Raw genomic sequence first — 26,320 nt, 5'->3', positions numbered from 1 at the left:
ATATATTGTTCAGATGATGATGCTTTATCAATATTGAATTCCTCGTGCCAGGCTCCATTTCTTATTCCCTCCACCACTGCCCAAAGGGTAGATTTTTTCCCCATGAGCCATTTCTAAATGGATGTAAATAGGCTTTAAGGAACACCTGATAGATGTTACTCTTTCCATCAAACACTCATGTACAGGGGCTTTCTTCCATCAGGGGCCTTTTGTGCAGGAGATTTCTGCAGAGTTGTGTACTGTGAAACCTTCTATCTGTAAGAGGTTTAACCCTTTCTGCACGATAGTTTGCAATCACATAACCTTTAGCTCAGTGGGAATGAATACCAATTATCATTTATAAACAGTTCCTCTCATTATGCGCCTATTTATGGCATCTTTTATAGCTTGCTAATTACAAGCACACAAAACAGAAATGTTTGGAGTTAAATAATGTAAACAGGGATGTAATTGATTTTCATGTTGAATAGTTTTTATTGATTTATTGTTAATTAACATTTTTAAAGGATCTCTTGGCAAAATAATCCATTTAATTTATTGAATATTATACTAGTTGATGGTAAATTCATATTAAAATGTCACAAAAAGATTAACAGTTCCATAATACTTGTTTTTCCAACTGTTGCTGCTATACAGATGTTATATATTCTCCCCAAACAAACACAGACAATGTATTAAATGCAATCGATTGGTCTCAGTCCAGGTCCTAGCGGACAAGTGTCCACATCACTAAAAATACCACATTCCAGTTGACACTAATTGGCCATCTGTGCAGCAGGGAGGACAGGCATCTAATGGGGAGAAAAGCTGATCTCTATCGCTCCCAGGGCAGGGTCCTTAGGTCAGCTGTTGAAGGACTGCGTGGGCTGAGAGGAGAAGCCCATATCTTCACTAAAAAGCCATTCCTGCTGCAAAACCAAAAGACTCTGGTGTCCATAATGGAAACTTTCCAACAAATAGACCAATGTGTCAAGCAAGCAGTCAATAGATTGAGAGCATGCATACAGTGCTGCAGAAAATGTAGTATGCTGAAGGCATTTCCAGAGGTCCCCACCGCTTTTTCCAGTTTTGGGGTGGGAAGACAGACTGTGGAGTCTGTTCAGGGGGTTGTTGACAGCATTTTGGTGTATGCCAGTTGCCTTCAGCTCCTGTTGACTTCACTGAAAGCCAAGGTCACTTACTCAGCACCTCCCAGGATCGAGCATGTAGCAAGGAGTAAAATTGCAAGTTGCAATCTTCATTATTACCATCCCATTATATTTTTCAAATGGGTAGCAAGAGAATGTAATCACATCAGACCCTATTTTTTCATTAGTGAAGAAAAACATTAATATACTGTGACATGGTATTGATTTGATACAATCAATCTTTCCCAATAACAATAAAACCTTTATATTTTATTAATAGAACAATGCAGTTCTTCTCCATTACAGCTCCCTTTTATTGTTCTGGGTCACAGTGTAATTCTGGCATGTTTGGATTTTTATTTTCATGAATATAATGTAAAAGCCTGTAAAATTGCTCCACTGATCTGCCAGTAGGTTTCATTTGAGGCTTCCAAGCATCTTTTATTAGATGAAATGTTACCGGCGCAGCTCCAGTCATGAATTGTTCGATGGGCCGTAGGGGTGGAGAGGGTGGGGAGGTTTCAGAATGGTTCTTGGCTTTTAATTGTCTTGATTTTTTTGTGGCGTGGACACTGAGGCTTGGACTCAGACCATCTAATCAGTTTGAAGATGACCTCTCAACACATGGCTGGACCCAACACTTCTAAAGCCCCTCCAAACTGGGCTGTAGGTGCCTAAGCTCTAGTGAAGCTCCCAGCAGCCATCCAGATGGCAGCCCTTCAGCATCACCTCACTTTCTGACCCTGGGCTTTCCATACTTAGTTCAGGTCAGGCGCTACATGGGCAGGAGTTGCTTCAAGCTCTGGGGCAGGCCATGGCCATGCACTGGAGGAGTTAACGCTCTAAACTCGTCTTGCTGCTATTTAAGAAAACCCCATACAATACAGTGAATGCCTTTACTTATACATCCACAGTAAATCCATCTTCAACTGGACTCCAGCCTGAACCTCAGAGGCAGGATCCTTTCAGGCCCCTCAGGTCTGCATATAGGGCCAGCACAGCCTAAGGCTGGTGGTACTCTGGATTATGGCTTTGTAAACTCCTCTGTGGTCTTCATTCTTGGATGCTCTGCTCTCCAAAAGCTGGTGTCCTACCTCGGTTGTGGGGAAGCTGCTGAGCAGGCTGTTCTGAGCAAGTATCACTCATCAAGAGCAAAGCATCATCTTGTCCAATTAGCATCTCCTTTCTAGTGTGCATGGCAAGTCTTTCGGATCATTCAGCATTTCTCTCTATCTACAGATATTTTTGATTCATCTTCTTTGATTAGCCAGAACATCTCCCTGTTCCTGGTACGAGACTGGGGCATCATGATACTCCAGTTGCAGTGAGACCCCCCAATTAGTATAGCCAGATACTTTCATTAAAGCAAAGCTAGATGACTTTCATCACTTGCTCCTTATTCAATTTTTTTTTCTTGAAACAAAATCTTTGTTAACCTTTCTCCTCTTCCTTTTTGAACCAAGAACAATGTTGCAAGATCCCATGGTAGAAAAAATAATCCCCATAATAAATATAAAGGCTCCATTTCAAAAGAGAATGGGCTTATTAAGGGTAACAGTTTATTAACAGTCACTGTAAATTAGATGGATTTAATAACTTTAATTAGAGCAACACTTTCTGACACAGAGCTTGAGGAAAATTCAGCTGTTCATCCCCATCTCCCTCCTGCACGTCTCTGTGTCTAAGGAAGCAGCAGCAATTCCTCACAGTAAAAGCGAAATGGCTCCTACACGCATCAATGCAAAACACAGGAGAAAACTACTGTATCAACAGACCGTGGCCAATGGCACTCCAAATTAGTAGTAAGGAATAGCACAAGTGCAAAGTAAAGCTTTCAAATACCAGGAACAAGAGAAAAATCAAGCTTCCTGAGCTGTCTCTTCATTTCTCTTTCCTTGGCGTAACTCTACCCACTTCAGCCCTGCTTGCCTGCATCCACAGGGAGAGACAAGGAGTCTTCTCCGTTTAAGGGCTGTGAAGTTCTCAAACATTACTAATGCCGACCAGTGAAATGAGGGAGACTACAGTATGCCTTGGCTTCCTGAAGTCCAGCCCTGTTAAAGTAGATGGAAACATTGCTGGGAGGTCTCACGTCACCATCAAGATGGAAATGCCATTCTCATGGGGGGGGGGGGGGGGGGCGGGAGGGGGGGGGGCAGGCAGAAATGCCCTTTTTAATTCTTTCTGGTCAGAGGTTTTTCCTACTCAGTCCTTTTCCTATGGGATGTTCCACTTTATCAGAACTGAAAATGTCTGCATCTATGTTGATTTTGACCAAACTTATTTTCACTCGTTTGGAGAAATTATTTTCTTAAAATCAAAAATTACTGAATTTGGAGTCAAAGTGAAACAATTCAATATTTCATTTGAAAGACTTCTTGATTTAGGCCATATCTTATTCTGTAGCTATACATTTTATTTACATTTCTTAACATTTGATGTTGAAGTGTTTTGATTTGATCAAACCTTCATTTCTCAACTAAACTGGAGAACACTTCTTAAAATTTCATTTTGAAGGCAATGATGTCACACAATTACATTTGTAATGGGAGCATAGCCAATGGGATAAAATCTACATGTAGGTGCCTGGCCCCCAATTCAGAATGAAAATATGTTCCAAAAAGTGGGCATTTCCTGAGGGACAAAAAGTGAGCTTTTGACCAGGTCAAGGTCTAATTTTTTAACCAGCCCACCTTTCCTGAGGTCCAAAGTCCTTCATTTTCTCTCCAGAGCAGTGTGGGTTCAGCACAGCCATCCCATAAAGAGCCTTTTGGAGCATGTAGCACATGTAAGGAAATCGACAGCAAGTTAAGCCCTGAATGTCTAAAAACCCTTCCTGGGCATCTGCAAATGACCTCTCCCAAAAAATTCATTTACATGGCTTGGCTGTATTTCTGCAGAAACCCCAGAAGTCACCTCTCTGCTCTCAGGCACATCTCCCCATTAAATTTCATCATTTTACTCCACAACTTGAAGGTATTAATATCAGTTCAGAGGAATGATTGGAGGGAAAATTTGTTGAGGGCAGTGGTTCCCCGCAACCCAACAGGCAGATGCTGCACATATGAACCAGTAAGAAGACAAGGAAAACACCTGTCAGCCTTGCCCTGTGAGAAATCTAGCCACTCAAACAAAAATAAGGATTGGAAAAAGCACATCCGTGTTACGCAATGAGTGATGCACATGTGTGTGATTGCAGCCCTACCAGGGAAATGACTGCAGAGAGCCCAGAGAAACTTAGGTTCCTTAACGGTGACTGTGAGCTCTCCTTTCTTAAGGGAAATTAATATCTTTCTATTTTTAAGCACACAGCTGTTTCCTTTTACTGACATCTCCTGGATCCCCCGTACTTATCTTCTCCATACTTGTTTATTTTACAGTTCTGGAAGCTCCTTTCTAGCGAATGGATTATATAGAAAATGTTATATATACTTACGTGCATGCATGCGTGTGCATCTCCATACCTTTATGGTCTCGCCTGGCAAAGAATCATTTCTAATACACTGTCAGAACAGGGCCCATCAATGTGGGCTTTTTTCCCTTTCTTCCTATTCTTTTTAAACATGGATTTAGGTTATTGCCTGCCAACGTTTCCTGCCTGTAGCTTCACTTTAGGCCTGCAGCCCCGTGTTAAGCAACGCCGAGCAGCGCCTGTGCAGCGTGGGAGTGGGAGCTGCCCTGGAGGCGGAGGTGGCACCCCAAGGGTGGACGCACGGCGGCCGCTGCCGTGCCCCTGCTTGCAGATGACCGGCGTTCAAGAGCCGACACAGCCAGCCTGGCTCCCACTGAGTGGAAGAGGCCAGCAAGTCTGCTGAGTGCATACCTCGGCCTTCTGGAGATCTTAATCACACCTAATTTATAACAGAGACAAGATCCAATAGCTTCTGGAGACTTTGTAAGAACACTTAGCACAGTCCAAATAGTAGCAGCACCAAAAGCTCGCACCATAAAAACCTCTCAGGCTAAAATGGAAATAGATACTTGCAGAAGATTTTTCTTTCTTTCCTTAGCACAACAATTTGAAAGGGAGGGACAAGTATCAAAGAGAGGCAATTCCTTTCAGAGGGATTTCTTTATATATCTCCATGTGAAAGTTGTTGGTAAGGGAAGAAAAAATAAAGTAATGCTCTGAAATAAAATTTGTACAGATGTAGCTTTTTTTTGAAATTACATCCCATTTCTCAAGAATTCGATGTAGCCTTTAGTCAGCCTTGTTTCTTACAGTTCTCTGTGCTTTGCATGGTAATTAGCTGCTCGTGTTATCAGCGGTGCGATGCTCCCGGCTATTTCTTCAGCAGCTACTGCCGTTATCCTCGGCGGCAGCAGCTCCTTGCATCCTCCTGCCAGACTATACGCCAGCCGCACGTGTGTGCAGATGTTTGGCATTCTTCAAGCTGCGCTGACTGAGGAACGAAGGTAATGGGCACGGCAGCAGAGGGGGAAGAGGCTGGAGCCCACTTCCCCAGAGACTTGCCAGTATTTCGCTGATGGTTCATTGGAGGTTCAGTGAGGCGAGTTTGTTATGACAGATCGCAAAATGCAAAGGGAGGCAAATGAGCTGGGTTCATCAATGTCAGAATAAATACAGGGTAGCAGCTCCTTGGCTTAGTTGGGAACAGCAGCCTCAAAACCTTTATTTTGTTTTAATTTTTAATTTTTTTTTTTTTTTTGAGTAATTAAAATGTTTATTGCACAAGTGTACTGTGGCGTGCAGCCTATCGAGAGGGTGGAGGGACTGCTTTGTGCAGATTGCCGGCACTTCCGACATCAGCCTTGCGCAGCTGCTGCGTCACACAGCCAGCACTGATGCAATAGTGTTTGGATCAGGCAAGTGCACTGATGCAAACAGTGCATTGAGTGCCCTGTGCTACGTGTTGCCTGCAGGTAATGCAATCTCTTCTTTTCATTCAGATTTCAAGAAACATTTACCAGCTTTTTGGTTTTTTAAACTAAAATATGGCCATGAAGTTAAATTGAGGTTGCCAGCTTCACGGGTAGTGAGGGTTCCTCTGTAACACGAGTAGAGATGTAGCGGAGAAGGAAGCTTTTAGAATAAGGATGGTGAGTCTTTTCTGTACCAACACCTACAGACACTTTATTAAGTCCCACAATAGCACTCTGCATTGTATTATAAGATATCATGAAGAAAAACATAATATGGCCCCAGGCCATATGAAATTGAAGTTGCTTGCTGTGAGCAGAGCATGGTCTCTTAACTCCCCCACCCTTACTCTAGAAAGTTTGATATCAACAATAAAGTAAGATCCTTACAAGAGTTCAAACCAAAGATAAATTAAGAAATTTATATTTGGCATTCAAAAGATGAAGAACAAAGAGGAAAATACAGAAATTGAGTTTTTTTCCAACTACTGTTTTCCATTTTGCGTATCTTGTCTTTGCTTTTGTGTTTCCAGCATTTTTTTGCCTTTTGAAAGGTGGTGTGATGTTATTGAGAGAGACATATGAAAAGTTTTTTTACTCCCTGCCCAGAGATATGATGTGCTAGGGAGAATAGCTATAGTTTCAGTTCTGTGGTAATGGAAAGTGTAATTTCTTGCTGATGAGTATTTGCAGACTTATTTTATTACACTTCTTAGAGGGATATTTAATTTTGTAACAGAAGGTTGTTTCTAAACCTACTCTGAAATAGCCTATTGCCAAATTTGCCTTCAGTAGTTTTGTCTTCACGCAAAAATAAAGAGCACCTGTACTGTATGTTCAATATATTGTATACAGCATAAGATGGTAGGTCATCTCATCCCCCCTTCTGTAAGATGGCAATAGACTAGAGTAGCGAACTTGAGGTCAGGCAGTAAATTTGTTGCTCTGTTCATGATGAGGGCTTTATACTCCACTGTTGTTAATGGGATAACAAGTCATAGGCCAGGGTTTGGGGAAGGAAAGGGAGAAGTTGGAGGGAAACCCACAGAGAAGAGCGAAATAAAAATTAGCTAATATGAATTTTAAAATTCTTAAATATCCAGAGATTGTTGTGGTGTTTCTGTCTGTCTTGTTAGCATCACTGGCAACACGAACTCCTGCACTTGCAGCCCTGCTCCAGCAGCAGGAAGGTCGCACACGGCGCTATGCGGCTCTTCAGGGACAGGGCTGGGATCAGAACAGGGCTATCTGCTCAGGGCTGCAGCTTCTCTTCAGAATCTGTACATCAGATATGAGTAAATCTGCAACGGCTGGCTTTATAGCATGCTTAGTTCCTTTCCCTTTGAAATGAGTGGTGTAACTCCTGGTGAACTGTAAAGCTGACGGACTGTGTTGCACCAAAAAGAGTTAATGCGATTCATTTAACAGTCAAGGGCCATATTCAGCAAAGATTTAGCAGGAGTGCTGACAATAAAGCACTTATGACTTTCTATGAATTGGCATGAAATAACAACCAGAAAAAAACATGAAACATAAATTGTTCCCTTGCATATGCACGGCTGCCATACTTCTGACCTTGGTTACAGCTGTTAGGCTACGAGCGGCTGCGGATCTGGACCTCCTCAATGACGCAGCTCAGGCTGGGGAGTGGCAGTGTCCAGGGCTTGCACAAACTGGCTAGTGGTACCATTTGTGTCTGGTAGGCACAGAGGTATCTGTTTTTGAAAGTGCTTCACGATTTTTTGGGTGCCCAAATGCAGATGTGGTAGAGAAGTCTGATTTCCAGGTGACAGGAGCTCAGTGCTTTGGAAAATCACATTGCTTTGATATTTCTCCAGGTGGACACCTGAAAACGCAGAACCTCCAGGCGGTTTTTGAAAATGAGAGGCAAAGACCAAGCTCACCTCCCTGCGAGCTGTTTGGGGCCAGCAATTAATCGTATTGGTTTTGTTTTCATCCCCCGCCTTCCCACATGGGAAGACCTCAAACCCCAGTCTCCTGCCTCCTGAGTTACTTCTGTTCTGCAAAAGGAAGAAAGCCTTTCTTTGGGGAATTGTCGGGGAATTTAGGGTGCTGAAGTAAATCCCCAGAAAACTTGCTTGATGCAGCAGCCGCCTGTATCTTGTGGAGAGCTGGAGGAGACGGGCACCCCCTCAGTATCGGTACCTCCATCCGTGGTATGCCCTCTCTTCCCAGTTGTGCTGGGCAGCGCAAGGGAACCGTGGGCAAGGGGCAGGCAGGAAGGGGAGGGGGCACATAAGTATGGCAGACTGGTGCCTTGCGCTGCCTCATCTTTGCTGGCAAGACGTCTCGGTCCTAATGAACAGGCAAGCTGAGCGTGCAGGGGAGGCACCGGCTGGATGGTTCCTATAGGGGGATAGCTGCTCTGCCAAATCTCCCATTTCCCTTTTCCAGAATGGCTCTGGAGCAAGCTATACCATTCGGGAGAGCTGAATTCCTCTGTGCCCTCAGCCCCACAATGTACGGGCGGGTTAAGGGTCAGCATTTTAGGAAATCGTAGCGTTCTCAGGACTGCTGTGCTGCCTAGCCTGCACTCAGTGTTGCAGCCTGTATTGCAGTCTCTGCAGCTCTCCCCTCAGCATCACAGCTGCCTCTACGCTATACATCGTCAGGCTTCACATAGGCAATGTCACTGCAGAGTCTTCCCTGCTCAAAGGATACGGAGAGATGTTATTTATTTAATATAAATAAATGCACATATTGTACATTCAATAACTGTTTCACTTACGCTTGCTCATATGCAGTATATCCAAGACAGCAGGAACCACACCCAAAAGTGGTGTAAACAAAATCCTATGAATTTGTAAAAATATGTTGCAGTCATATGTAAACACTGCAAATATTATTTCTTCCTGCGGTGCCGATGGGGCATAACTGGAGAATTATAAGCAGTGCAACTTTTCAGATGCTGGAAAGACTTGGCCTCATTTTGAAACTGTAATAGAGCTTGGACTATATTTCATGTGACAACCATGTCCTCAAACCTGCTATTTGTTATTTCTTTTTAAAACACAAACAAACTATTTTCTCATTTTGTTTACAGGACAGTGGAACAGGAGATAACAGCTGCATTGAAGAAATATTGCGGGTAGGAATCCTTAAAAAAACATTTTCCTCCAATGCCATTTTGTTTACTCTAAAAAGATGAGAGAATAACAAGAATATTGCAATTACTGCTGTTAAAAATATTACTCTTTTAGATTGTCATCTTTCTAAGGAAAAAGTAGGCAAAATTATTTCCTCATGAAAAATAATTGAAAAATCTGTGAAACAACCTTCTAGAGCCTCTGGATTTCACTGCTACTTTGTGCCAGTATGGCTGACCTTCATGCATGCAGAAGCAGATAATGGGATAAATTATAAACTGAAATGTACAATGATGTTTCAGGTTTACAAACCATGCAAAGTGCATGTTTCCATTAATCACGACTGTCAAAAATCTTAATTTTGAAGAGAGGTCTAGGAAGGTCATTTTCCACCTGGTTTTAATTAGAATCCATTATGTAATGTCATTATGTCCATTATGTGCATTACATAATGACAATGTGCAAAATCCGTAGTTATTTCCATATTTCATTACTATTTCTTTTATCTTAGTACTTTCTAGTTTATTTTCATGGGGCAAATTAATACACATCCAGACAGATCTTGGCTTGAATGAACTTTGATATTGATTATTTTCTGAGGCAGATTTATAAACAATGAAGCATTTCCATATATTTTAACTCATGGTTTTTTCAGTTCTTTTTCTAAACTGATAATTCAATAATTCGCAATGCTTATAAACCTGATGTAACAGCGAGTGAAACACCAGACAAGGTAGATGGAACGGTAAAACCTCCCTATTACTGTGTGTGCTTCCACCTCTTGGATAGCCACTACCCAAATATTTCAGATTGTTTATAAACCACAGGGCTACAAATATTTGGTTTAGAGATTAGTAGTGCATTACGCCTGTTGTTTCTAAAGGCATTTCTCCATTCTCCCTGAATATGTTAAATACAGTTTTTAATTCTTAAACTGGACAAAGAGTTTATCGAAGGGTAATGATGATGGATTGCTTATGACTTCATTGGCAGAGCTTTTACTTAGCTAACGTTTACAAAGTAGGCTTTTGTAGGGCTGAACCGCATATTCAACAAGCCTTAGCGTCAGTCCCTGCTGTTTTGTTACAAATTAGTAGCAGATAGTATAATTCATGAAAGCTTTTTACATTTTTCATGATGCACTAAGTGTACGATGTGATGCGATGCTCATTCACCCCTTTTTTATGCAAGCCTTTTAAAATGAACAGTCAAAGCAGCTAGTCTTCCTCCTTTGGTTGTGCAACTAGCCAAGAAATATGGAAGAGACGTGGTTCCTTCCACACAGAGGAACATGGATATGTAAGAGACCCCAGGTGAAAAGAAAAATGCACTGTATGACTAGGGACGGTAAGGTGCATCTCCAAACCAGTGAACACAGCTGCTGCTCTCTCTTTTTTTTTCCCTTGGGATCATTCCTCAAGAAATATTTTCACGAAGCTTCATGATGAAGCGTTCAGGACATCCTTGGATGGGTAAGACCCTTTTGTTTGTGAGGATTTATTCACAAATTCTTTCACTTTGCTTAAAAACTGAATAAAACAACCCACAGCTCAAATACTACACTTCACATCAATATCTCACTCTCTGCTGAAGCTTAACATGGGTAAAATAGACAGTGCACCATTTTCATCCCTTAGCTCTTGTCCTCACATGAATACTCAGTCATCATGGGTAGCCTCTCCAATCTGTCCGTTCTCCAGGTCTGCAACCTGGGTATCACTTTCTATTCTGAACTTCCCTTGTGTCTCTGTGTCTAAGACTACGTGTAAATCTTGCAGACGGTTACTCTATAGCATTTCTAGCTGAAGCTCTTTATTCATAAAGGTGTAAGTCTCAGGTCCAAATTCTCATTACATACCTTGATTGCTGCAACATCCTTTCCTTGGTTTTGACAAATGCCGTGTTACCCGCCTCCATTCACGCTGCTGCACAGATCATTTTCCTAGCTTGACATCTTGCCCAAAGACATTTGTCTTTACATCTCACCACTGTCATCTCCTTCTCTATCACATCAAGTACAGCTATTTGTCTCTGATTTTAAGGCCTCAAGTCTACTAGTTTGTGCTAACATAATAGCTCCCACTTTAGCTTACCTGGTGATGCCAGCCTCTGTCACCCTGTTGCTACGTTTTACATCAATTAATTTCTCCCATGCTTCCCATCAGATCTGGGAACAGCCTTGAGCGCTTTCCCAATTAGCTCCATAACTACCTTCAGATCATCTCTTAAGAGCTTCCTTTTTCACAAGGATTGTGGAAAACCAGTGGTGAGGTCAGGGCTATACCACTGTTTCTCATGCTTGAACATCGTCCCACTTGTCCCTTGTAGTGCCCAGTCAGGCCAGATGTATCCATCTGCTCTCTTTTGTCCTGAAAAGTGAACTTTCCCTATCGGGGAACTGCTGTATAGTACAAAAGCAGTTCTTAGGTACTCTCACAATACAAATCTGTATCAGAAGTGGTTGCTGTTACTGATAATTAGCGAAAGCAGCAACAGTAATAAAGTGCCATTGCTACTCCCTTTGTAAATTACTGGCATCCAGACTTTTCCAGCCATCTCCGTGCCCTCTTTTTTGAATGGAAACAGATCCATTCAGTTTTAACACAGATTTTCTGGTTTTCTGAAACAGACTATTTATAAGGAATGCCATTTCAATGTTTTTGTTGGAGGTGCTATTCATAGTAAAGCCAAAGTTTAGCTCCTTTTCAGACAGAATATGTGCAGTTCCTGTATGGGTGCCCAGAGGCAGACAATAAAAAGCCACAGGTCCTGCAATCCTTCTGTTCCCCTCAGAAAAGATGGCTCTATGCTGGCACTCTGAAATGTGTTTATGACAGGAAGGGCCACTCTACTCTACGGATCATCAGCAAAAGGGAGAAGATGTTTAAAATTTATCTTTTTAAGGAACATTGCACCTTATTTTAGCTGCCTCCTGCACAACACAAAGCAGAAAACATCTTCTCTTTCTAGGCAGTGTGGTCCCTGCACATGTCAGGCTGTGGCTCTTCCAAGGGGTAGCTGCTTCCACAGCATAACCATGTTTCCCCAGTCAAGACCAAGGGCTCCAAAGTGTGCTCCAAGCCTGCTCCGTCTGCTTCCCTGTGCTTCCTTACCCTGGCAGGTGAGAGGAGCAACTGCTGCTTTGGGCACAGATCTTGTCACCCTCTGGTTTCAGGACTTTTCCAGAGCTAACATCTGACCCTGGGATGCAAAATCAGTTAAGGCATAGCTTTAAAATCACTAAATCTTATTTTGCACTAGCTGTGACAAGAATTTGTAGTCTTTGTGCTGCCTGGTTCAATGCAGGGTGCCAAGGCTTAAGTCTATCCTTTTTTGATGTTGTTTTACCAAATGTATCAGAGCTCTGTAGACTTTGTAAATTGACAGATCATTCTGCACGGAACTGCAGCTTCCAAAGAAAGCCCCCAAGAACTGAGACGCAGAACCGCTTCCAGTCCTGAAGGAGGTTGATTAACAAGACAGTAACCCTGTTGAGATCGGAGCTGTTGTAAGGACTCCTGCTGAGTTTATAATCACTGCAGGAATCCTGAACCTCATCTAACCCCATGCACTGATTTGTAGCAACTTCTTCAAAGTGTAGTGACTTCTCTGTCCAGCTGCAGGCACGCACGTCGAGGATAGTGAAACTTCTAAAAAAGCCTTCGATGTAAACAACTCCAGTAAGACCAAGTTACAGATGTAATGTCAAATCAAGGCAGAAAAGCCTCATTACTTGATGGTAGCTGTAAAAGGCAATTCCTTGTAAGCTTTCACATTGTTGGTGGAGGACAGGGTAGAAAACTTTGAAGTGGAAAATAAGAGTTAAGGCTACACAAATATCCTTTATTCCACCATGCCCTGAGCGGTTGGTACCTGAGTTCCTGAGACACCACCAAAGCCAGCCTATTCAATTCCTCACTAAAAGACAGGCTTGCTAAGCAAGATTAATAATTTTGTCTGATGACTATTTGATTCTATTCGTGTGTGGAACTGTGTATTTTGTTGTGACTGGTGGGGTTTGGAGTAAGTATTTATTTTGCTGTAGTACATGGGAAAAATGGGAGCAGCAAAAGTCCTGCCTTTCCACTAGGTTAACTGTTGCAACCAGTATCAGATGCACTCTGAATATATTTGCTATGGATTTAAAGAGAAAGGGAGTGTGTCAGGTGCAGGCGGCTCTTGGTTTGTAAGATAAGTGGTTGGAGATTGATCTGGCTGTTCTTACAGTCTTAGCTGTGATTTCCTAGCATTGCGGTGGCTTTGTTGAAAGGAAACCCACAGGCAAGCTAAGCTTTTAATTATTGAAGATGTTCCTTGTGAACTCCCTTCTTTTTTTTGTGTGTGTTGACATGAGAGGTGTCATTGAACTGGGGAGAGACGGACATAGTTTGTTTAGCCTGCAAACAGTGTTTGGCTGCAGGATGCGGAAACAACAGGAAGCTGATGGAGGAGAGCAACAGGAATGCAGAGAAAGGGCTGGAGGAAAACTTGGGGGTACTGGTGAAAGAAAAACTGGACGTGGGCCAGCAATGTGTGCTCGCAGCCCAGAAGGCCAACCAAAACCTGGGCTGCATCAAAAGCAGCGTGACCAGCAGGTCAAGGGAGGTGATTCTGCCCCTCTGCTCTGCTCTGGTGAGACCTCACCTGGAGTGCTGCCTTGGAAGGGGCTCTGAGCAAGCTGATCTGGTTGAAGCTGTCCCTGCTCATTGCAAGGTGGGTTGGACTAGATGACCTTTAAAGGTCCCTTTCAACCCAAACCATTCTGTGATTCTATGAAAACCAAGCATGACCAGTTAATGTGGAAGAAGCCACCTCCTTTGGGATGGCATGGAGCAGTGGGGAGGCAGGATCGGGTGTGGGGTGGAGGACAGATAAGTTTGTTTCAGGGAAGATAGAAAAAGCAGCTGGGGAGGCAGCGAAAGGACTGAGACTCTAGCTGCGAACATCCCTCCCAGTGAAAGACAACTCTGCTTGGTGCCGTGAGCCTCCTGCAAGGGGGTGGAGCACCCGCAGGTGCCCTTGCAAATAGGTTGTAACTCCCCGTGGCCACAGGATGTCCGCTAATGAAAACGTGACATTTTATGTGTGATGGCTTTGATAGTAATTTACTTGAATCTTTCTACCCTGTGAAACTAATCAGAGTATGTAAAGCATAGTACTTCTTATTTGAGCAACATAAAAAAATGAATGAAACCAGAATCTAATTCTGTATTTTTCCCCTTCCCCACTTGGGATCCCTTGGCTCATTAGCAGGCTTGCTAATTCTTTAGCAGAAAGCATTAAGGATCAACCCATCAAATATTCAGGGTTTTTTTCAAACATGAACAGCCATATGTGCTGTGAGATCAGCTGCACTCCATCAGCTGATTGAATTAAAACAAGAGTAGAGGTAAATTAGAAACTGTCTGCACAAGACAAATCCTGTGAAAACATGAAATCCTACCAAACACACTGTCACTGTGAATAAGCATCACAGTCAGTGGAGCACGTGTCAATACTTAGAGGGGAGAAAAATCAGTTTCTTAGAGGTAGGTTGTTAGTTCAACAACTGTGAACTGCTGCCTTGTAAATGTTAATGACTGTAAGATCCCACTGGCTGCAGTTAAGCTCCTGGTGGAGTTGGACATGTGAAGAATTACAGAACACAAATATGGTAATCAGCAGTATATTTCTAAACACTCCTCTTGCTTTCCAAAGCAGAGGGAAAAGCCTACAGGTGGAACAAGACCCACTTTGCTGCACAGCGCTGGTGCAATAGCTACCTCTGCGCTAGCAGAGCATTTTATTGCAGTCTCACTGCTGGAAAGAAATTGCTGGGCAACTGTGGAAGGGAGGTGAGAAGGGCACCCTCAGCACGGCACCTTCCTGGGGAAATTCGGGTTGGCTTTTGTGACTGAGCCTGGGGGGAAACTCCTGGAAAAGTTTCAGGAGGAACACAGCAACTTCAGGCGAAAGAGAGGCGATGGGGAAGAGAGGAGGTATGGAGACTTAGAAGCAGTCCCAGTTTGCTGACACTACCTTGCTCGGTCTCACTGAATACAGAAGTACTCCAAAGTGTCAGAATCATATTAAAAATGTATCAGATGCATAAAATATCATTTGTTTTCATTGCAATCTTTCAGGAGAACTTTCACAGCACGGCTTTGCCTCTGGTATCCTAAATTTCAGAGCAATTAAAGCATTATTTTGGCTGATGTATGCTGTTCATTGCATTTCTTCAGGATTATTCTTTTTGTCTTTCATACTCAAATAAATGAAAAAACATACCGAAGAGCGTTTGGAAAACATGTTTCACCCAAGGCACTAAATCCCAGAAACATTAAGACATAGTTCAAGCCATCTAATCCAACTTCCAACACTTACCTATTAACATTGCCCTTCTTACCACACCATGACATCCAGCTCGTTTGTACAATATCTTATCTACAGCAGTCACTGTCTGCAGCAATTTACCCAGGTCAGCTTTCCTCCGGCCAGCCTCGGTACTGCTAGTGGTGTGGATGGCAGCACCGTGGAGCTTCAGCAAGCTCTCTGCATGGAGCTTCTCCAGCTTCTCAGTGATAATTAGCAGTCCGTATGGTACCTTGTGCTGCTAAAGCAAAATTAGCAGCAGTGCCAGAGCTAGCTAAAGATATTTTGCCTTTGTCCACGTAAGCTGCAGTGAATACAGAGGAGGCATACCTGTGTACACCATCATCGCCTTGACTCCTCACACCTTGGCAGCTTTCAGGATACACCGTCTGTATGTGGTGCCTTGGACCTTCTCTGTGTGTCCACTGCAGCCAGGGTCTTTTTATTACCTCTTTCTCCATCCAAAAGGCTGGGGCAGATTCCTCACTTTGGCAGCTTTTGTCCCTTTTTGGCCTTTCTCAGGTCATCAGAGTCTCTCTCCAGGTGACCTGTTATTTGTCACCAGCTCATCTGAAGAGAAACTGCTACTGGTTTGGGTACCATGCATGGCACATCCTTTTTATTGCCCACATTGTGGTCTTCAACTGTCCATAAACCTTCACAGCCAACACGTTAAACCCAGACATGTAAACATCGCTTCCCTGGCTGTTAACTTACAGCATCTGAGGTACAGAGCACCACATAAAATGGCGCTAAAATGCTACACTAGCAGCGATAATGTCAACCAACCATTAATTAGTTGTACATCAGCAGCCCCCCTGAATTGTTACACTTGGATCTTTGCTGCTGTCACTGTTGTTGTTGAAAACAGTGTCTCAGAGTTTGAGGTTTGAAGTGTGCTATATATTTAAACCTTGAACTTAATAAATCTCCATGTCAATGAAAAAATATCACCTTAAAAAGGCAAAAACTATAAATAGTTTAGTGGAAATAGGAGATCAATCTAGAAACTCTTACGGTGGGAATAAGACTTACAACAAATGCCACTCAAAGGTAATCTGCCTTTCAGTCTTCCAGGTCCCAATGCAGGACACGGAGGCACTTTCCGTGACATTAGCCACCAATGTGCTGTGGCACTGACATTTTCAAATACAGCAAAATCTGATCTGTTTTGAATCAAATAAGGTGGTACAGAGGAAAGAGACCCATATTCTTTCTAGAACACAAGTAGCCAATGTTCAAAGGCTTTGTGTTAGGAAAAGGCAGACCAGCATAAAAGAGCTGGTATAACACTATCGTGCTAATGTGGTGGAATTAATTTTCAAAATTGCTGTTTTGTAGTGAGTGTATACACCCTGTTATTTGACAAAGCAAGAGAGAATCCAGAATGAATTATCCAGCCTCTCTGTTATACAAAAATAATACAGTAAAATACTTACTAATTTTTCTCTCTGTTTAGAGTGTTTCACAAAGCTGGAAAAGAGGCACAATCACCATCTTGTTCCAATACAGAGAAATGATTCCTTGTTATTAATGGCAAAGGGCCAGATAGATCCTCATTTTGTATATCCCTGCCACAGCTTCTCTGAGGTCAACAGAATTATGCATATTAATACGAGAAAGGATCTGTGCTATCAGTCCTAATGAAAGAAAAATAAAAATTGGGTAATAGCAGGTATCCGCACTGCTGGGAGCCTGGTGTTTGATGCCTTCAGCTGCCACCTTTAGACACCAGCCTACTTTCTACCCCCTTGGTAAGATTCACTCAAAACGAAGTGAGATCATGGCATCCTCCAGTAAACTCTATGGTGACAGTGGTTTCTTCCTTGATTAAGTGGGCATTAAGGAAGCAGACTCATCAGGCAATGCAACTAGATGCTGTTATATGATGTATTTTCCACCTAGGTTAACGTTCCCATTTTCTTCGCCATGTTTCCAGGGATGGCTGAGGAGTAGGGGAGGGAGAGACGGAGGGCTTCCCGTAGTGTGCATGTGTTCTGGGCTGTAGACTGCAGCTGTGGCTGCAGAGCTGGGCAGTCATTGCTCCATGGTCCCCAACACCTAAGGACACAACCCCGGTTTGCCCTGTGAGCCCACAGGGTGACAGACCTACTGCCATCCCCACCTTAAGATGTGTCTCTGAAAACCTGCATTAGATGGAGTCGTAGGTTTCAGAGGCCGACGTTACACATGTACTTCAGCCGTGCACCTTTTCCTGTCTCCTACACTAATATTTTCAGCAGACATGCTCTTACATCTAGGAAATTCCTCTGTGGTGCCTGATTTTCCACAACTGGAGATGATCAGCGGGAACTCTCCCACCACTGTCACATTTTGGTCTGAGCCAGGAAGCATGAGCTCTCTGTTTATGTCTGAGAGAGGCAGCTTTCCTCATCTGGGAGCTGAGACAAATATTCTTTTGTTAATCTTACATAATCATATTTAGGAGCAACACATGAGTTAGCAGTTAGCTTCACTTGGCAGAAAGACTTCAAGGAAATTGTGGGAGAAAAGAGGAGTCTGCTAAAAGGAAATTAAATCGCTTTCAAGAATATTCCATTGCAATGTCTATACTAATAAGTAAAATGGGCTAACAACTGTTCTCTTACCCTGAGGCCAATCAGCGCAGCATGGCTGGTGTCCAAAGAGCTAAACTCTCTTACCGCCACAAAGCAGAGTGGCTTTACCCACGCTGCCCATTGGGAGAGGCCCCTGGGCATGCAGGGATTTTCTTTGCAACAGTTGGCCCCGGTCAAAACTGTGCTGGTGTCAGCAATGTAGTGATACGCACAGTCGTGGGCCAGCGCTCAGGGATGTGGGCCTGTCGGTGCGCTGGGAGAGGTGTGGTCTAGCTTTTCTATACAATGTGCTGGGCTTCCTCCCACAAACTCAAAGATCTTGGAGAATACAGTACTAGCCACACTGCAAAAATTGTGATTGAAAATCTCTAACATTTTTTATTCTGCATATTTTGGCATTTTTTTGCCATCGTAGTTCATTGCCCTTGGGACATATTGGGTTGTTTTTTTCTTTGAAAATGTGAAAGGTAAAACTGGTTTTGAAGGAAAGACAAGAACATACACAGTCATTTTTCTGCGGGACGCAAAGTGAATATTTTAAGAGAGACCGACTGAATACTGATCAAGTTTTCACCAACCAAAATGTCATAGTATCTGTCCTTTATGATTAGCGCTAAATGCCATTTACTGTGTATGGTGTATTGTGTCATTCTTAGAGTTATTTTGGATTTAGTCGCTTAGGAAGGAAAATGCTATCAGCTGTGCTTCAAAAGTGAGGTACTTGGAAAAAGACCCAATTATTTCATGTACAAATTATTGATGTCACCTTAAATGATGGGATTCTGACTCAGTCCTCCAAACAGTACCACTGGACAAGTTATAATGAAGATGGTGACAAACCATCACATTTCTGACAGTTTCTGAAAACTTCGTTTTTGCCAACAGAATTAATTTAATTAAAAATATATATTCTTTACAGTAATATTGACTACGCTTAAAGTCACCCAGACATAAAAAGGCTTGCATACAAACTTCAGTTAAAAAACATGCAATTTTATATAGAAATTGCAAGCCTGTCACTTTACCCTTGGGGGGAAAAAAGTTATTCAGAGTAATGACAATAGCTTGGTGGGAGAGAAAGTGGGCTTCACGCAGTAAAAAAGTTTCTTTCCAGCTGTGTGGGTTTTCCACAGGCTTTTTTTCATTAATATTATCAAGTTATTTGTTATTTACTCATGAATGCTGAATTAATACCGAACAAATTCAAGACATTATTAATTTTCCTAGCGTTGCATGTACGCATATGTAATGGTTCATTATAGCCCTGAGTTTTCAACATATTCCAGTGTAAATGAGAAGAGCCCAATTAAAAAAATTGTAGACCCTGATCCAACCTTTGTTGACTTCAGATCCTGATGTTGAATTGGGCACCAAAAGAGAAAATTATGCCTATTAAATTGAGTAAACATTTTCTTCATTTATCTGGGTGGCTTTTTTCTGTCAGTGAAAACTATTTTTTTTGCTAAAAATGCCAACCCTTAGAAACTTAATGAGTATTAATGAAAAGCTGGAATAATTTAGCATGGACAAAAAGAGGGTAATTTTCCTTAGACATTTCATTAGTACGAACTGAATCCTAAAAGGCCTATTCTCCTTGTGGTTTGTCAGAATAATTCTCATTATAGTCAATAGGAACCAGGTATATATGCATCAATAGCAGAATAGACTTCTAAATATAGTTGCTGTCATGGCAGCTGGTTCCCTCTCTTGTTCATCACATGGGGAAGCTGGAAGCTGCCGTGGCCTCACAGTGTAGGAAGGACGATGCTGGAAGAAATTTTTTTTCCTGGGAACAGGGGCATGAGCTCACTTTCTCACTTCCAGGCACTTCAGACTTTTCCCAAACGGACAGACAGTCTTCAGCCTGCTGTGTTTGAGCCCACCACACAGGCATGACAGGCATGCAAGCTTCCCTTAGCCTGAGTAGGCTACCTGAATTTGCCATATGCATCACGTTTTCCGGGCTATGTGACCACTGCAAGTTCTGCAGTCGTCCCCAAAAAATAGATGGTTGGGTCTTTTCCCCATTAGCTGGAGAAGCAGCGTACATCTCCAGACAAAGCAATAAAAGATCTGCATGCTTTGCCTCGTCTAAATTTCCCCATCATTTTTTGCTGTCACTCCTCAGCTCCCTTGCATCTGAAGATGACATTTCCACCCTGTCTTCCAGGCTCAGCCTGGCTTTCCCTCTCCCTCCCCTCCCGGGCAGCAGCGTCTTTCATCCTCCCTGGTGTCTCCCTGCTCAGATAGCTGCCCCCGGGCTCTCTTCTAAACAAGCTGCCTTTGTCTCTGGGCTCTTGGAGTCTCACAGGAGTCACTTAGGCTCTGTGATTTTTTTTTAAGACCCAGGGTTAGTATCTGATATTTTTTTTCTCTTGTCTGGGATTTTCCACTATCCAAATCTAGACCCCTGTGGAGAGGCAGAGGAAAAAAATGGCCCTTAACCTTTTGCTTTCTTTGGGTAAGACCTATTCAGGTGCTGATAATCTTTAGCTATGGACCTTTTTGTGGGCAGACATTAACTTCTTTTCCTTGTCTTCTTAGCACATGGCATATAAAGCATTACACAGTAAAAAACAGCCATAAGGAATTCATAAATTATACATAGGCAGATTCCCCAAATCATCAAATGTTCTCTTCTGTAAAGGATGTTCCCTATCAGTTATTGTTTCTGTGGTGTATATACCTTTCCATATCTTGTCATCTAGGCTTTCATGGATTTTTTTTTTTCTTTCTTCTTTTTTTTGTAATTTCAGTGAGTTCTAATTTAAAACAAACCAACAGGAGTCTGCTTTTTTACCTCTCTCTCTGTCCCTCTTTGCCAGCAGAAACCACACAGGTTGGACGGACAGGTGGAGGGAGTTCTGAGCTGAGACAGACACAGACCTGGAGTCTTTGGTTTCGGTGTCCCATCTCTTGAACCCATGATGCCAGGGAAGGAGCCAGCCTGCCCAGGGATGCCTGTGCTTTGGGTACTCTCATGTAGCCCCTGGCAGCATTTCTGGCTGCAGCAGCTTTGTGGATGTGCAAAGCTGCAAATCCAGCTTGAGAATGTCCCTTCTCACATGCTTCACTTGGCAGAAGTTAATTCAAAATTCATATGGCACTGAAAAAGCCATGCCAGTTAAATAGCGTATGCGAGTACTAGCAAGCTAAACACATGCAGAAATGGGCTGATCCATGATACATCTTGTTCTGTCTGTTCAAGTGCCTGTGTTTCGGCCATGGGATTGGTAATCATTGTGGAATATATCCTAGGAACCATGCAGCATTTGGGGCCAGCAAGAGGTACCTAATTATGGTGGAACCATTGCACTGTGTCCTCAACTTTTCCACAAAAGATACCGCTCTTACTAAATTTTTAAGGCCATGTCTCACCCTGTGCATGAGTTTTCCTGCAGCAATGATAGAATCAAGTAAAAATTAGACATCTTTAAAAAGCAAAGCAAGGGTTTTAAAGCATTGTTGGCTTGGCAGATGCACTTTTACAAAGCTCATATCCCAAAATAAAAGCACTTTAAGTATCCTACAACATAAAGTGTGTTAAAGTATATGAAAATGGAGCGTTCTGTGAGGCAAAGATAAGGGGAATTAAATGCTGAAGCCAGCATAGGTAAAAGGGAAAATGCAGCTGATCATACACACATCCTTCTTAGCCATTCCTCTCCAGCTCACGTCCGCTCGTCTCTCCACTGCTCTGTTGCTGTTTCTGAATCCAGATGGCTGCAGGGTCAGTCCAGCCAAGCACTGCCCTATTTTTCTGGTGTGCAAGAAGTCAGGCTCCTGCTGTGAATCACCTTCATGCTGCCGCCTGCTCTTGTTCACTGACTCCTAGAAGGGGCAGGCACCCAGCCCTGAGTTCAGTGGCAGAGGCAGCCAGTTCGAGCACCCCTTGCGAAACAGGCACAGCACTGACAGCTAAACTCTTTGCATTAGTTCCAAGCAGCAGAGATGCACGAACCTCCTGGCAGACCTAAAACGTGAAACGTAAGGATCTGCAAAATGTAATACTTTGTTTAAGAGAACACTGTTGGTCCATCTGACTCCGTCTAAACAGGTGGTGGCCAAGAGGTACTTCTGATCTCACGTGTCTGGCTACGTCCTAACTGTACAGCAGGGCAACAGACCTGCGTACATCAGTCCATGCAACTTTCCTGCACCCTAGTTTGAGCCCAAACCCACCCTGGATGCATGGGTTGAAGGGAGTCCCCATGTAGCTCAGCTGGTTCTTGGATCTGGGTAGTGGGAGAACAAGGAGCATGGAGAGTGATGCACAGCACTACAGGTGAATTTAGACTAGGCCAGAAAGAAATCGTTATGTCCCAGGATTATCCAGTGTTTAAGTCATTTGTCTCAAAATAGAATTAAGGTGTGAGAAAGCCTATAAAATTCACAACTGCATTTCTCTGCAAAGTTACAGGGTTTCTTCTCTTTGGAATAATGACTGTGAATTCCTTGGTATCACGGAGACTATTTAAGGTCACATCTACTAAAGCATATTTAAAGAAAGTTCAGACCTTTTGTGTCTGACACTTACACTCTGGTTATCTGTCTGGAGGCAAAGTTCCTCATTTTGATATGTAATGAATAAAATGCACAAGTGGAAGGAATCAAGATAATGAATTTGCAGGATAATTTTACTAATTATCTTGTTGCTGATCATAGAACCAAGGCACTGCAAGTCAATTCTACCACAGCTATTAATATGCAATGCCTAAAGCTGTTCTTGTAACATTTATTACTCATCTTGCTGGTTCTACACAAGTTGATAGTTTGCTATTAAATTTGTAAAAGTGAATTCGCTAACATGTTCCTTGTTCTAAACATAACATGTTAAATTATACAGGTTTACCAAAGTCTAAAGTAAATGAGAGCATATAAAATAAGATGTTTTCTACTGTGTGAGAGTTAGATGATGAGTTGAGATGGAATTTATCTCACCTTGTTGTAGTTATTTGAAGATAGATATCTAATCTAAGTTATGAATTTAATCTCCCTAGGTAGCCAAGGGAGAGAGGATGGGACAAATTGTCCTCTGAAGATGCCTTTCTCCTCACTGACTACAGAGGGGTCCCAGTCGATTTGCTGAAATGGACAATGAATTTTTTTACAACTAAAGCTAAGAGGGATTAAAGTTTGTTGTATTTTGTTGTTGGGAAATGGTAAATAGGAAACTTTTCAATAAGGAAAAAGCCAGAAACAAGTAATAGTACTGTAAAGTTATGATTGGCCCACCAGCTGTTTGGTTGGCAATGCTTAGAAAAAGATAGTGGGAGAACACAAGCAGAGTCTGTACTGATCATCTGCCTTTGGGAACAGCTCAAGAACATGAAAAAGCGTCTATCAAAGTGAGACATCGATATGCAAACTGCAGCAACAAGATAGGCAAGCTCAGGAGCCATAATGGGATGCTCAGTGTGGCTTTAGGAAAAGGAACAAATGTGGACACAGACGAGTGAGGATGAAAAATTATGAGGTTAAAAGTAAATGCAAGAAAGACAAAAGCAAACACAATATTGGAGAAGTGACCAGTGGGAGGAAGCAGGTGGATCCTGGCTCCCACCTGTCTCTTCTGCATCCCAGAGGACCAGAAGGAGCTCAGTCCCCTCGCTCCCCAGAGCAGCACAGAGTTGTCTCCCTGTATCCTCGACCGCAAATCTCCTAAACTGTGCGTGTGGCCTTTGCTGCTGTGCCCACCCCTATGCCAAAGTTTAGATGTTGCCTATTGTTTCTCCCATACAGAAAGGGCTGGGGTTTGGTTCGTTATGGTGCAAAAGGGAAACACAAGAGAAAATCTGGAGGCATTAGAAATGTAGAAGTCCATAAGGTGGCCCTAAAGGGGGTGCTCTGGGAAGGTGGCACAGCAGATCCTGACCCTGTAACCTCATTTCTCTGTCATCCTGGCTGGGCTCTGTAGACACCTTGTCTCTGCCTTGCGCAGTATTTGTTTAGGCAGACTTAGATGTCCAGCCTGTAGTCCTTGGCACTGCCCATGTGATGGAGAGCATTGTAGTAGGTGTATAATTTTTGTGTAGAAAAGAATAAAAATCCTCCCAAAAAATCTGTTCAGACTACTCGGGCAGCAAGCTAGGATATCATAAAGTTTTTGATAACTAAATCCATTTGGTGCTTTATCTCTTCCCTCAAATCATTTCCCTTAATATTAGACAAAACTACAGCACAATAAAAAACAATAATGGTCAGTCACTTGGCTTAATAAAAGAGTCTTTTGAACTTCTGTTATAACATAGAACAGAGGTCAGCCATTTCGACACAGATCTTAAAGTTAGCTGGAAATATTTGTAATATTAACAGAAGAATCAAAGCTGCTTCTCTGCCAACCATGCTGCAAATAAGGATGCTGCAAATAAGAACTTTAGAAGCCCCAGAGGACTCTGCTTTAATAAGCGAGTCATCTAAAAGCACTGTTGCAGACAACCAGAGGGTACAAAATAACCCAGACCAGAAACGATCTGACTGCAGAGAGACATTGGAAGGCAACAGGTTCTCTCTAGACAACTGGATAAAAACAGAGACAGTTTTGAAAAATATGCATTTATCATGCTGCCTTTTTAGTTTCTGTTTCATGGTTTGGTTGTGCTTTTCTCTCCCATAAAAGTTCATCAGAAACATTAAAAGCAGAAATTGAGTGCTATTTGCAGGTTTTGTTTTTGTTGTTGTAGGAAATTGAGAGCATACTGTGCTATAAATAAAAGCTTGTAAGTAAATTCCCAGCACATTAAAACCTGCCTAACAGGAGATTAAGATGGTCTGAAGTCACTGACTCAGATCATAAACAATGCGCTGTTAGCTGAAATGATTAATCACTGTGGTACGAAAGAAGAGAGGAAATTTGTTAAAAAATAAGCAGGGGGCAGGATGCTAACTCCAGGGGCATGCTGATTGGCTCTTTAATAATGTATAATGAAGCGCGTGCCAGATCAAAAGCAAATCATATGCAGCTGGCAGAAAATGAAATGGCATTAGGCAAAGTATTTGTCTAGCTATGAGGCTATTTAGGAAACTACTGTCTATTAATGTAATGTCTATTAAAGCTTTTCAAATTAATTTTTGCTGATAGAAACCCCATAAATAAAACATGATACATGCATTTTATATATATGAAAGCACACATATGGGGATACACATATGTATGCATTGCGTATTATAAACACTGCACACATACAGTCACAACTTTGTGAAATTGCCATGCGTTATTAGCAGCTATTCAGGCTAATTACATCATCTTCAAATTCTTATTAATTGTTACTGTGTGCGAGTGTGTGCTGAATAATTGTGACTTGGTTATGTTGTGATAGTATTTTTGCTGTGACAGAATTTGACAAAAATCTATGGCAGAGGGAAGAGAAGAGAGGTGCACTGATGGAACATCCCTGCTCCTCACAGGTGATGTTGTCGTCTTTTAAAATCTAGAAGGGACACACCTGTCTGCTGAGCTCCTTCAGCTTTTTTGGGGGGTCGGCTTTGAATGGGCCAGCTTGGCGGCAGACATGGGAAGCCAGGGAGCGATGCTTACACAGGGAGGTGTCTTTCCATCAGCACTGGGTTTTGAAGACACTGATATGCCCCTGAGTGGCCAAGGCTAGGCTTGTGCAGAAGTCTGGAGGCATGTGCTTCTGCGTCTGCGTGCAGTGTGGACCTATTTTTAATCCGGTGAGAGACTGAAGCACATCGCCTGGCCTGAAACCCCAAGCTGTCCCTCTCCAGCCCCACAGTCTAAACCTTAGGCTGGAAACGTGACCCTTTGTCATGCCTCCTTGGGCTTTGCTGGCTTGGGCTTTTCTGCCTCGCCAGAGGTTCAGCTTCAACAGGAGGGAGCGGGCAGTGTTCCCTCCCAAAATTTAGTGTGGTCTGAAGGTCTCCTGGGGATCAGGAGCCACGTGAGGCTGATGAGAGCCTGCAAAGTCCCCGCTCCTGAGGTTGACCCAAGCAGCGGAGCACCAGCCAGCCTCTCTCCCCTCCGCGCTCTCCGCTGCTAAATATTTGAAAGGCGGCGTTACTCTGTGCCGTTACACAATAAGCAATACCGCTTTGCCGTCACGCCGCTCCATTCTTGCCACCGCACAGCAGAAACCATCAGCTGATGCGAGCGGCACGCATGGGGAAAAACAGAGCTCACGCAGACTGGCAGCCCCGCGCCTTTCTGCAATTACCAACAACAGTTCGTTTCTGTCACCGCTTACTAAAAACATGGCATAGCTACTGAAATAAGTGAGCACTTAAGGGAAACCCAGACCTTTTATATCTGCCACTT

General features: G+C 42.8%; 1 protein-coding gene across 1 annotated transcript in view; it reads left to right on the top strand.

Moving 5' to 3' along the window:
* AFF3 (ALF transcription elongation factor 3) overlaps positions 1–26,320 on the top strand; it is a 282,997-nt gene that overhangs the window by 94,331 nt on the left and 162,346 nt on the right. Inside the window, exon 4 of the mRNA XM_075716381.1 lies at positions 9,073–9,117. Coding sequence (XP_075572496.1) covers positions 9,073–9,117 — 45 coding nt within the window. The remainder of the gene's footprint in view (positions 1–9,072; positions 9,118–26,320) is intronic.

The sequence above is a fragment of the Pelecanus crispus genome, chromosome 1 (assembly GCF_030463565.1).
Source record: "Pelecanus crispus isolate bPelCri1 chromosome 1, bPelCri1.pri, whole genome shotgun sequence".
Classification (NCBI taxonomy): domain Eukaryota; kingdom Metazoa; phylum Chordata; class Aves; order Pelecaniformes; family Pelecanidae; genus Pelecanus; species Pelecanus crispus.
This window is presented reverse-complemented; position numbering and strand designations above follow the sequence as displayed.